At 36.8% G+C, this 14,048-nt stretch overlaps 1 protein-coding gene and 1 long non-coding RNA gene across 2 annotated transcripts; both read left to right on the top strand.

Annotated features, from left to right (window-relative positions):
* Positions 1-1,021: 1,021 nt before the first annotated feature.
* Positions 1,022-5,066, top strand: LOC106911492 (protein NLRC3-like). The gene is made up of 3 exons (XM_088007562.1): positions 1,022-2,598; positions 4,864-4,879; positions 4,932-5,066. Exons 1-3 carry the CDS (start codon positions 1,022-1,024, stop codon positions 5,064-5,066), a joined length of 1,728 nt encoding a protein of 575 aa, XP_087863688.1.
* Positions 5,067-8,852: 3,786 nt separating this feature from the next.
* Positions 8,853-10,712, top strand: LOC106912540 (uncharacterized). Its single transcript, XR_015763849.1, has 2 exons — positions 8,853-8,964; positions 10,187-10,712. It is a non-coding gene; the product is annotated as an uncharacterized LOC106912540 (long non-coding RNA).
* The last annotated feature ends 3,336 nt before the right edge of the window (positions 10,713-14,048 follow it).

Raw genomic sequence — 14,048 nt, 5'->3', positions numbered from 1 at the left:
TAAAGGGCAATGGGCATCCGCATCCCAAAGTATATTCCAAAGCTCATGCACTGCAATACTGTTGTATTCAAAATTGCAAATGTTGCTGATAAAACTCTCCTCAGCATGAATCCAGTAGTAATTCAAAAAGACACGTTGCAACATGCATTAAAGGCACCAATTAACACGTTGATTGACGAGATGTATGTCTGTGCTCCCTGAGTCTATGTAGATTGTATTTTCAGGTCCTTCCTCTAAGTTAGGCTGACTGTTGAGTTTCAGCAACAGCAGCTTTAGATCAGTGTCTCTTCAAGGTTAGAAGTTGAAAGGCACTGCTGTTCCTTCTTGCAAAAGTCGATGTCACTTTACTAGTCGAGTCTTATTACACGCTTCTCATACAGTTATATAGACTTACAAGTAACAAGTCTCCTGATTATTGGTCCACATATCACATATGCACAATTTGCATATCAGGTACTCAGACTTTCCTGGTGCATTCACTGACAGTCTGCACCATAAAATGTTTAAGCTCTGGAGTATACATTACAACCTCATAATTTTAATTCAACACATGGCAGCAAGAAATTGCTTTGACAAAAATCTACAGTCCCACATAAATTTTGAGAGATCTGCTGAAACTTATGTAGTTTTAAGTATAAATCTGCAATGCGGTTGAATTTTTAGTAATTACACTACATAAAAAAAAACCATAAACAGAAAATTGCATATTCTAAACACATTCCATTGTCACACAGGAACAGGTAAAAGTTTGACTGGTAGTCTTTTATTGTGTGTTTTTATACATTGCAAAAAGAATAAATAACATAAAAATTTTCTAAAGTATTTAATTTATGTTTTTGTTTATTTACAATGTATTTTTTCAGAGAGGCCTGATATCAGAAGTCAGAGAAAACTCAAACATCAACTAAAAGATCAATTTGCCAGTGTGTCTGAAGGGATTGATGGACAGAAGACCTCAGCTCTTCTCAACGAGGTTTTCACTGACCTCTACATCATAGGAGAAAATGCTCAAAATGAAGCCATGCAAGTTCCGGATGCAAAGTTCAAAACAACAAATGAAGAAACATCTATTAAATACTGCGACATCTTCAGACCTGCAAATAATCAAAACATTAGGACTGTCCTTACCGTTGGAGTGGCAGGAGTAGGAAAAACATTTGCCTCAATGAAGTACATACTTGACTGGGCAGAGAGCAAAGCAACAGAAAACATACATTTTATTTTTCCACTTCCTTTCCGAGAGCTAAATCTGAGAGCAGATAAAGAACACAGTCTAGAAGATCTGATTCATCTGTTCTTCCCAGCAATGAGGACATCTGAAATAACTGACTATGACAAGTACAAGATCCTGATTGTTCTGGATGGTTTTGATGAATGTCGTCTTGGTCTTGAGTTCAAAACCATAAATAAATGTAGTGATGTCAGAACACCAACCTCAATGAAGGTTCTGCTGTCAAATCTCATCCTGGGAAATTTGCTCCCTAAAGCTCAAATCTGGATCACCTCTCGACCTGCAGCATCCAACAACATTCCTCCAGAAAAGGTTGATCGAATGACAGAAGTGAGAGGATTTAATGAAGAGCAAAAGGAAAAATATTTTATGAAGCGATTCAGTGATGAGAAAGTGGCTAAAAAAATCTGGTCATATGTGAAGAAATCAAGATGTCTTTACATAATGTGTCACATCCCTGTTTTCTGTTGGATCAGATCAAAGGTTTTAGAGGACTTTGTTAAAAGACACCAAGAAGATGGACTGCCAAAAACTCTGACTGACATGTACACACGTTTCCTTTTGCTGCAGCGCAGACAGACAAAACATAATACAGATCAGTCAACATCTGAAACAATCCTATCTTTGGGAAAACTTGCTTTCAAAGGACTAGTGGAGAAGAACCTTCTCTTCACTGAAGAAGAATTGACCAGTTGTGGGACTGATGTAACCAAAGCTGCTGTTTTCTCTGGGTTGTTAACTCAGATCAAACGAGAAAATCATGATCTATACAAGCAGGATATGTTTTGCTTTGTCCATCAAAGTATTCAAGAGTTCATGGCAGCTCTCCATGTCTGCTACTCTTTTACTAACAAAGGGGAAAATGTGTTCACAGAATCCACCTCAGCAACCTCTGGTCTTACTGCCTCAGAGTTTTATAAGAAAGCAGTGGACAAGGCTTTTGAGAGTAAACATGGGGATTGGGACCTGTTCCTTCGCTTCCTAGTGGGTCTCTCTCTGGAATCTAATCAGGATCTACTTCAGGATCTGATAGATAAGAGTGAAAAACACAAAGATGCTAGTAAGGAAGCAGAAGAGTACATCAAGAAGAAGATCGGAGAGAACAACAATGACTCAGAGAAAAACCTTAATCTTTTCTACTGTCTTAATGAGCTGAATGACCACACTCTTGTTCAAGAAATCAAAGATTATCTTAATTCAGAAGAAAATCCTTTTGAAACTTTCACTGCTTCTCAGTGGTCAGCTTTAAACTTTGTGCTGCTGACATCAGATGAAAACCTTGAAGTGTTTGATCTTAAGAAATACCTGAAATCAGAGAAAGTTCTTCTGGGAATGATGCCAGTGGTTAAAGTCTCAAACACCACTTTGTAAGTATTTTTATAAAAACTGTAAAATGCTCCTTTTGTAGAGCTCTCATGTAGAGTCTATGATATGCCACTAGTTCAGAATAATGCTTCATATTACTTTCTTCACTGTGAACAAATAATTGTTATACATGAGAGTTATGGCTTTTTCCATTGGTGGTGGGATTCTAGTTTGACCACAAAGACATGATGACTTGTCTTTTACTGTTGTTTAAAACAAAACTCATACTTTCTTCCTTTGTGATCCTTTATTATTTTAGGAGAAAATCACACATGAATTTGTCAAATTAACTTGATTGTTTTCATGGATCTTTTTACAGACTGAGTTGGTGTGAGCTCTCTGGAGAATCTTGCAAAGGTTTGACATCATCAGTGTTAACCAAGCCATCCTCAAATCTCACTGTGTTGGATCTGAGTCATAATGATTTGATGGATGCTGGAGTGATGCGACTTGCTGATGGGTTGAAAAATGTGAACTGTAAACTGGAGACTCTCAAGTAAGTTTTTCAGTTATCAATTAAAGTAATATATCAACCAGTGCTAAAGTTAGCCACTAGTTTGAGTTTATAAACTAGTTTGTCTTGAGATTTAAAGTTATTCTATGTGTTCACAATTCTTGTTAGTGTTGAGTGTCAATATAATTCAACAATCCTATGAAAATAGTACTGAGAGGGATAGAACTAAAGTTGAGAGATGAGCATGTATTAATGAAATAATTTGAAAGTCTTCCCTTAAGGGTGACGGTGGGTCAGGAGGTCATGAGGTCAGAGTTTATCCTGGAACCGGTAGGTTTCTAGTTTGAACACTGTTGTGTTGTGGTTAAGACATGTCACCTGACTAACCTGCTGGTGGTCAGAGAACCTGGTGACCCTGGTGCATGGCAGCTTCTCCTCTGTTAGACTGTTTTAGGGAGGCTGTGGCTACAATGTAGTAATTTGCCACCATCGGTGTGTGTGTGTGTGAATGGGTGAATGATCAAATGTGGTATGAAGCACTATGGGGTCCAATGGACTTGATAATGTGCTAGAGAAATTCAGACCATTTACCATTTAAACTATAATCAGGTTTTACACAAAATTACTCTAAAAGACTGTAAAATGTCATATTGGAAGCAATCAATGGATTTATTGTTATCAAAAAATATAAGCTGCAGTATTGTAATATTTTAAGACACTTTATACTCTTATTATTTGCAGGCCATAACCTTTAAAATTAGAATAAAGGATTTTTATTCTTTGTTTTATATAGAAAATATATAAAGTCCTGAACTTTTGTTTCAGCATCAAATTTTGCTGAGCTCTATTTCTAATCCAAAATTGTGTCTTTGTGCAGGTTGGCAGGATGTCAGGTGACAGAGAGAGGCTGCATTTCTCTGGCTGAAGCTATTAGGTTCAATAAAGCCTCATCTCTTAAACACTTGGACCTGAGTTATAATCACCCTGGAAACAAAGGGATGAGGGCTCTCAATGCAGTAGTTGAGGATCCAAACAAGAAACTTGAGACAGTGAAGTAAGTAAATAAATCAGACATTACTTAGTATTATTATTACATTTGTAGAAAAATAGCTTAATCTAATATATGATGCACCATGTCTGAGTAGAGGCTTTTTAACAGCAATCAGGTATTTATGATGGATCCCACTGTTACTTGTCTTGCTATGCTTAGCTGAATATGTAAATAAATGTTATAGTTCAAGAACTAGTGGAATAATATATAAAGACTTTCTGATTTATTTTCCAAAATAAAATAAAATGAATCTTTCTTGTTTTACTCTGCACAGCTTTGACTATGAAGGAAAAATTCGACTAAAACCTGGTTGGAGTAAATGTAAGCTGTTTTTTTTTTCCCCTCAACACTTTTACATTTTTATTACAAGATGAAACATGTTTATCTGAAAATGAAGTTTAGAACGGCTTAATAATGATCAGTACAATAATGATCATAGTAATACGTAAATATGATTTTATATATCAGGAAATCACAAAATATTTAATGACTCACAATTCTCCAAATTTAGCAGATTTAATATTTAAATGTACAGATTCACTATGGTAAAAACAGAACACATTCTGAAACTGTCATTGTTTACATTTTCTCAAAGCCTGATTGATTTTCTTCTTGAACACTTTCAGATGGAGCAGATCTTATGTTTGATGAGACCACAGCAAGCAGACGGCTTGTTCTGACTGAAAACAACAAAAAAGCGATGACTCATAATGATGTCAAGAAGCTGGAAATGCGAAATACAAGTGACAAAAGGTTCAAGAGGACCCAGGTATTTTGTAATGAAGGCCTGCAACGACTTTGTTACTGGGAGGTGGAATGGAAAGGCGTGGTGGGAATTGCTGTGGCATATAAAGATCTGGGTCGAGGCCAGGGTAGTGATAGTGGTCTGGGAACTAATGACAAGTCCTGGAGTTTGCTCTGCTCCAAGACTGGATACAAAGCCATGCATAAACATACAAAAGTAGAAATCAAAGTCCCTTCTTGCAACAAAATAGGTGTGTTTCTTGACTGGGACAGAGGAACTCTAAGTTACTACAGTATATCATCAGAGGAGCGGAGCTTGATTCATACGTTCAAAGCAAAATTCAGAGCAGAGCTTTTTCCAGCCTTCTGGTTTGAGAAAGGTTCTGTGACTTTGTGTGACCTGTAGATTTATGAGAGCACAAGTTAGAAAGACTGGAAGCACTTAGAGCGGTGTGAAGAAGTGATTACCCCCTTCCTGATTTCACTTTTTTTTTGTATATTTGTTACACTTCAGTGTTTCTCTGCATGTTGGCATGATATCTAGCTTTTAATTATCTTTTGGTTTACTTCACTTTGCATAAAGATTCTGTTCAAGTGATGTCTTGTTTGGGAGTAGGTGTGGCATTAAACAGTCCCAGGTGTGACAAGAGACAGTGAATTCAGGTGTGATGGACCACAGGTGTGGGAGGCAATCACTTTCACTAGGGCCATGTAGGTTTTTACTTTTGTGCATTTTGTGTTTACTTGTGTTATCTATGACTAATAAGTAAATTGTTTTTATGTTCTGAAACACTGAAGTGTGACAAATTATGTAAAAAAAATATTAAATCAGGAGAGGGGCAAGGGTGGGTGGAAAGAGTCCCAGAACTTAGTGGACACAAGAAAGTACTGTTGTTCTACTTAAAATAATGAATATTTTTAATACTACATTCAGTGTTTAGGCTGTTTAGGTTCATAGGCATGAAGGTACCTGACCACACAGTCTGAATTTATTAATGTAGACATTGATGGACATGCGGATTGCCAAAGAACTACAATATATGTCAAGTAGCTTGAACATATAATTATTGTGCACCATTCAATTAATACGATTTAACATTACTGTAATCTATGCCACAGTTTCCAATTGTTTGTTACTCCAATCTATCAAAATTACATTGCTTGTCAAAGACAAATCTAATGACTCGAACAAAGAGAACAAAACTAAAACTTCTTTATAATATGTTTTGATCTAAGAAATGTGTTTTATGTTTGTGGTTAATGGGATGTGAGAACTAAAGTAAAAGTAGATTTTAAAGCATCTCTTTTTAGACTGCATATTTTGTATTATGTGAAACATTTTTCCTCTAAATTTAATATCACTGTAAAGACAAGCTTCTGTGCTTTTACTTTAAATCAATCAGTAACATTAAAATGTAACAGTTTTTATTACTTCTGAAATTACCATGTACATTTTCAATTTTAACAAATACAAGCTTGATATTTAAACTATTTGATGAAGTCCAGAATATTTTGAATTGTACCCTTTTATTCTGTGTTGAAAACAAATTTGCTGATTGATAAAACTGACTTTTAACTTTGTTTTCCCTTTCATTAGAAAATATGTATTTAAAAATTATATTTTCCAAGACATTTGTGAATATATTTTGTTTAACTTGTTGTTTACTGTCTTTTTTGATATGAAGTAATTATAATCTTTGAAAATATAAACATGTGCTATGTATAGTTAATAAATAGCTATTTTCTACGAAGCCCTGTCTGTGTATGTGCAGGCGTGTGTGCGTGGGGGTGCTTGTGTGTGTGTGTATTTTGGAACAATATCATCCAGGTAGTGTTTTAATGAAAAGCACTCGGGTTTATTGGGAACAGTGTCAGCTCTGAGTTCTGAAAACTTGCTCTTATACCTTAGTCCAGTGCTTCTCAATCCTTGTCCTCATGTACCATTGCCCTGCGACTAACAACTAAACCCTACCCCACTCCTTTCCTGCTACTCATCGCACTCAAAGACAGCAGAGAGCAAGAGGCAGGGTGTGAGCATCACATACATGACCATGATTGAACAAAACAATAAAAAAATCATACAGAAATTCTGTGTCATCCAAGAATTTCAGGAAGCCAGAAATGCGTCAGAGGCTTGAGAAACGGGAGGCGTTGTCACTCCCTCTCCATTCATTCCATCCTTTCGAAACTCAACTGCGCTCCTCCAGCTAAGCCATCAGCAAAATTTGTGCATGTGAAATTTCAAGCTTGTACATATAGACGTGCACACAGGTGTGTGTCTTAATTAGCCGCTGAACTAGAAGCTTAACAACATTTCACTGATTTATCTAAAACTTATGAGGCAGTCATGTATATAATTAACATGGAATCTACTGTCAACCACACTTAGTCTGAGACAAAACTGGAACCTGGTGAAAAAAACTAGCTTCCAAATTACAGTACATCATAAGCACAACAATCACTATCAAGATAGGCACAACTTACCTTACATTTGCATTCCATACTTAATCAAAATTAAATTTTTATTCATTGGATGTAAAACTTGCTACAGTTTTTTCTGATAATTCTTCAAGTAACAAATAAGGACATAGGATTATAGAGGACAAGGTGATGTTACACATTCTAGAAATACATGCAAACTCAGCACAAAAGAATAAAATCACCACAATCTAAACTGCAATAAAAAGTGTCTGAACTGGTAACTTATTTACATAAAGTAAGTGAATCATTTCATAAGTAAATCATTGTAGTGATTTACTTATGAAATGTTTAACAAATCTGTAGGAATTTATTGTCCCAGTATTTTCCAATGCAATAATTTTGTTGACACTTATCATGAAACATAATCTCTCTTTCCATAAAGATAAGAGCACTGTACTTGTGCTGAGAGGAAAACATCCTGCTGAATACTATCAATCAATTAATCAAGTTTATTTGTATAGGACATTTCAACAAGGCAGTTCAAAGTGCTTTACATCATAAAAACAGTCATAGAAAACAGAGTTAATTGAATGATAACATTTTGTCTTGTGGCAGCGTTTAACATCAGAATATTTATCAAGGTTTCATTTATAATGTTTCAAAAGCAGCTTTTAGATCTGCTAAGCTCATTTCAGACAAAGGTTATATGGAGGAATGAACAACCATGTCAAGATGGAGGGAGAAAATGTGGACAGAGCCAGTGTTAGATATTAAAAGCTGTCAGGATCTGAGTTGGTATTCTTTACATTGTCTTAGATTTGTTTTTTACGTATGAATACCTAAAAGTAAAATACTTTTAAAAGAATGTGTTTACTTATGAATTGTTTGTTTCTTTTTTCAATATTTATAAAATTCTTGGACTTCCAAGTCCAAAGTTTTTATTTCATTATTGATGTTCCATTCTTACCGGAACATGAAAAAAAAAAAATTTATTTATTATTTTATCTCCTGAAACTGTGAAGTCTGGAAGACACAGGAAACAAAGACCCACTATTCACATATTTTGTTATTATTACTGTGTTAACAAGATATTATACATAGAACACAGTTTATTGATCATCCTTCATTTGACACTGAAAAAGAACATTAAGACAATGCAAAGTAGAAAATAATATACAGCTACAACACAAGGTTAGTGCAGAATAATACACTTTGATGTGAATTTGATGTGAACTAAAAGGGGATAGTATAAAACACGTGACCTGTAAGAAGTCTGTTATTGCAGTTTTGAGCTTAACTGTGGTTTGTAGGCTTACATTAAAAGAAATCTCCCTGCTTGACTCTCCTACTGCAAGATTTATGACAGGAAATGTTCTTGGATTTAGATATCAAGGCCAAAGTTCCTTATTGTACAGCTCTGATGCTGTTAAATATTAATAATTTTTTTGCAGACTGTTGGAACCGACTTTGATCATAAATCTTAAGACCTTCATACAGTTCAGATGTTTTCCCTTTTCATAGAGATAGCTACTTTTTCGGCGTCTATGACTGTGTTTTTGCAAGAAGAGAAAGAAAAAAGATTGAAGCAAGATGTCGAGTATGAAGTAACAAATGAAGATAAAATATAAAGCTACTGAAAAGTGAGGAGATCCAAAACAAAATGTCTGAGGAAGAGGATGGGATCATGTCAGGTGGCAGGTAAGTGAAGCTTTTTTGTTTTCAGTCAAATCTTTTCTAAAAAAAACTTCAAGAGAAAAAAGTAATATGGTAAACTGCTCATTTGGATTTTCCAAAATTTTATTGAACTGAAGAATGAATGTAAAATTCAGAACATAGGTGAAGAGAATGACAAGCTTAATTGTAAGGTGTTTACTTTAAACTGTGTGAACCCTCATTTAAAAAGAAAAAAAGATTTTGGTCAAGTATGAGCAGTGTAAATGGAGGAAAGTCTTACTGCAATATTGTCATATCTTAAAACTTAAAGACCATTCTGTTCAAAGACTACTTGACAAATCAATTCCATTCCTTGAATCTGCGAACTTTGTTACAATATGCAGCAACTTGCCTAAAAGTAGTTAAACATAATTTTAGTGGTATTAATCTGGCATATTTGGAAAAACACCCACAAATTCTACAGTTTGTTTGTAGACACTGTGAGACACTAGTTCCAAATGAGATTATGTAATGGTTTCTTAATTTAATCTAATTGACCTTCTTGTTAACTTTTGCAGAAACAAATTAACAGATTGAAGAATATATAGTAATACAGATTAAAGTTACTGAATAATACATGGCTTTTGTTTAATTCTGTCCAACCTGCTGTTTTTGAAAGGAAAATCTTTAACTTTGAACTTTACTTTCTGAGCTGTTTTTGTTTTGCTGTTGGTTTTATTAAATACTGCCCCCAATTTAGTTATAGCAGTAATTTTCAGGTTGAGGATCATTTAACCCATCTAACAAGCACTCACGGACCATTTAATTTCAAATTGTGAGTTGTGTTCAGAAATAACATTTTGGACTATTTGTATTTTAGAAGCACAATAAAAGAAAAACAGACTTGAATTGCTTTGGCACAAAGCAAAAATCCTTTTCTGCACCATTAAATATAAAAATTATCCACTCTATCATTAATTTATTTTGTGTATTTAATTACTTTAATAATTTTAATAAAATAAAAATAACAGATCTTGACAGGTAAACAGAGCATTATATTGTTGAACCTTTATGACGTTGTTCTCATGAAATTATGACTATTTTTTAATCTAAAAAATTAATTCTTAGCCTGGCACTAAAATTCCATTGTAGATGTGAGATGTTTGTTAATGCCACATATTTTATTTAATCGTTTTGTATAGTTTAAGGGGAAAACTGATTTTGATTTGCTAGAGCTTATAAAACCATTTTGCTGGTTGTCTTCTAGGTTACCTCAGCACCAAACTACGAACTCTTCTTCAGTGAGTTTGAAAAGTGACAGATCCAAGGATGAACCTATAAACTTTGACAATGAAGATCAAAGGTAAGACGCTTTGGTAATGTTTTATGTATTTTCTTAGTAAAACACAATAGAAAGTAGTACAAAGTACAATAGTTATGGTGGTTTAGTAGTGAATTCTGCCCAATAGATAGTTCATAACTTTTGAAAATTATTTTAATGCAAAGAGCATTATTTTCTTTGTGAAATAATCAAAAATAGAAAAACAGAAAAGATAACAGGACACAATTTAAATAAAAACCAAGTAAATAGCTTCAAATTGAAAGTTATTCCCTGTTTTTTATGAGTTTAAATGAACATTTTAAATAATGTAGGAAAACAAACATCAAACAACTTGCACTGAAAAAACAATCAGAATCACAATCTGGTTTTTTGGCCAAGTTTGTAATCTACACAAGTAGTTTGATTCTAGATGGCACTATATCTCAAGCAGCAGGAGGAAAAAATACAAAAATCATTCATAAAAAACACAAATATATATAAAACACAGATCAATTTTATTAATGCAAAAAATGTACAGCATACAAGACACAGCAGTGTGATTAAGGTTAATACCATAAGGAGCACCGATTGTTGTATAAATTAATTCAGTAAACATGAACAGGTCAGGTATTTAAGAGAGTGATGGTGTGTTAGAAGAAAATTAATTCAGCAGCTCATTCAGACTCCTTCTTGTTCCTTGAAGTGAACAAAGTCAATACTGACTTTGTTCAGTATTGACTGAACAAAGTCAGTCTTATTCTGGACTTATTCTGGTTTGAGATAAACTGACTGGTCAGGGCCTTTTCTTTGAAGATATTTTTATTTCTTAATTGAATGTAAGTTGACCTTCTTGTTAAGTTTTGCAGAAAGAAATTGACAGATTGAAGAATATATATTAATACAGAATAAAGTTACTGAATAATACATGCTTTCTGTTTAACAGAAACACATTAAACAGCAGCAGGTCTTTTGAAAACCTGCTGCTTTTCAAAAGACCTGAACTTTACTGTCTCAGCTGTTTTTGTTTTGTTGTTGGTTATATTAAACACTGCCCAATTTACTTATGTCAGTAAATTTTCAGGCCAAGGATCACTTAACTTATCAAAGAAACACTCACAGACCACTTAATTTGAAATTGCCCCCACAATGACACAACATATTAATATGTACAACTTGAAATTAAAGTATTAGTCTCTTAATGTACTTATTGTTGTTTTCTTTGTTTATCCTAATGATAAAGCTGATGCTGTTTGGAAAATGAGAATGGCCAAAACAAAGTCATGAACAAGTCGTCCAAGACATTTTGAGTTATTTACAGATTCTGAAAGAGTGCATACTAACTTTTCCAGTGATGTCAAACACATGGAAATCAAAATGAAGTTGTTCTTTACTATCAAGTTTTGTGTTCATTAATAACATTTTGTATTTTGTATTTGTATTTTTAGAAAAACAATAAAAGAAAAACAGACTTGAATTGCTTTGGTACAAAGGAAAAATCCTTTTCTGCACTATTAGATATAAAAATCATCCACTCTGTCATTAATTTATGTGTTATATTTACTTTATTAATTTTTAATAAAATAAAAATAACAATAGATATTGACAGGTACACAGAGCATTGTGGTGTTAAACCATTATGACGTTGTTCTCATGAAATTATGACTTTATTTTTTAATCTAAAAAATTAATTCTTAGCCTGGCACTAAAATTCCATTGTAGATGTGAGATGTTTGTTAATGCCAGATATTTTATTTAATCATTTTGTAAAAATGTATATTTTAAGGGGAAAACTGATTGTGATTTGTTAGAGCTTGTTTTATAAAAACATTTTGTCTTCTAGCTTATGTGGGCACCAAACTACAAGCTCTTCTTCAGTGAGTTTGAAAAGTGACAGATCCAAGGATGAACCTTTGAAATTTGGCAGTGAAGGTCAAAGGTAAGACACTTTTGGTAATATTTCATGTATTTGGAAAAATACCATAAAAAGCAGTACAAAGTATTTTTGCTGCCGATTACGATACCGATCACCCATGAAGTGATCATTAATTTGTCCATGAAAGTAATGAACAGAATCGGTGACAAAGGGCAGCCTTGGCGGAGTCCAACTCTCACCGGAAACGAGCCCGACTTACTGCCGGCAATGCGGACCAGACTCTGACACCGGTCATACAGGGACCTGACAGCCCGTCTCAAAGGGCCCGGTACCCCATACTCCTGGAGAACCCCCCTCCAAACCACGTAGGGACATGGTTGAACGCCTTCTCCAAGTCCACAAAACACATGTAGACTGGTTGGGCGAACTCCCATGCACCCTCCAGGACCCTGCTGAGGGTGTAGAACTGGTCCAGTGTTCCATGACCAGGACGAAAACCACACTGCTCTTCCTGAATCCGAGGTTCAACTATCCGACAGACCCTCCTCTCCAGGGCCCCTGAATAGACCTTACCAGGGAGGCTTAAGAGTGTGACCCCCCTGTAATTGGAGCACACCCTCTGGTACCCCTTTTTAAACAGGGGGACCACCACCCCAGTCTGCCAGTCCAGGGGAGCTGCCTCCTATGTCCATGCGATATTGCAGAGTCTCATGAGCCAAAACAACCCTATAACAACCAGAACCTTGAGGAACTCCGGGCGGATCTCATCCGCTCCCGGGGCCCTGCCACCGAGGAGATTTTTGACCACCTCGGCGACCTCGTCCCCAGAGATTGGAGAACCCAACCCAGAGTCCCCAGGCTCAGCTTCCTCAACAGTAGGCATGTTGATGGGATTGAGGAGGTCTTTGAAGTATTCCGCCCACTGGCCCACAATGTCCCGAGTTGAGGTCAGCAGCACACCATCCCCACTATAAACAGTGTTGGTGCTGCACTGCTTTCCCCTCCTGAGACGCCGGATGGTGGACCAGAATCGCTTCAAAGCCATACAGAAGTCTTTCTCCATGGCCTCTCCAAACTCCTCCCACGCCCGAGTTTTTGCCTCAGCGACCACCTGAGCCGCATGCCGCTTCGCGCGCCGGTACCCATCGGCTGCTTCTGGAGTCCCACAGGCCAAAAAGGCCCGATAGGACTCCTTCTTCAGCTTGACAGCATCCCTCACCGAAGGTGTCCACCAACGGGTTTGAGGGTTGCCGCCGCGACAGGCACCAACAACCTTGCGGCCGCAGCTCCGATAAGCCGCCTCAGCAATGGAGGCACGGAACATGGTCCATTCAGACTCAATGTTTCCCACCTCCCCCAGAATGTGTTGAAGTTCTGCCGGAGATGGGAGTTAAAGCTCCGTCTCACAGGGGACTCCACCAGACGTTCCCAGCAGACCCTCACTACACATTTGGGCCTGCCAGGTCTGACCGGCTTCCTCCCCCACCACTGGAGCCAACTCACTACCAGGTAGTGGTCAGTGGACAGCTCCGCACCTGTCTTCACCCGAGTGTCCAAGACATACGACCGCAGATCCGATGAAACGATGACAAAATTGATCATCAAACTGCGGTCTAGGGTGTCCTGGTGCCTCCGACAGGTGGTGAGCCCATTGGAAGGGGGACCCACGTCTCCTCTTCGGGCTGAGCCACCAGGCGCTCGCCATCGTGCCCCACCTCCAGGCCTGGCTCCAGAGTGGGGCCCCAGTGACCCACGTCCGGGCGAGGGAAGGCCAGATCCAAAGTTATTGTGCATCATAAGGGGTTTTCAGGCTGCACTTTGTCTGGTTCCTCACCTAGGACCTGTCTGCCTTGGGTGACCCTACCAGGGGCATAAAGCCTCAGACAGCATAGCTCCTAGGATCATTGGGACACTCAAACCCCTCCACCACGATAA

Source organism: Poecilia mexicana, unplaced genomic scaffold, assembly GCF_051168715.1.
Source record: "Poecilia mexicana isolate PSO_F unplaced genomic scaffold, ASM5116871v1 scaffold_7, whole genome shotgun sequence".
Lineage (NCBI taxonomy): Eukaryota > Metazoa > Chordata > Actinopteri > Cyprinodontiformes > Poeciliidae > Poecilia > Poecilia mexicana.
The sequence above is the reverse complement of the archived record's forward strand: the minus strand, read 5'-3'. Positions and strand labels throughout refer to the sequence as shown.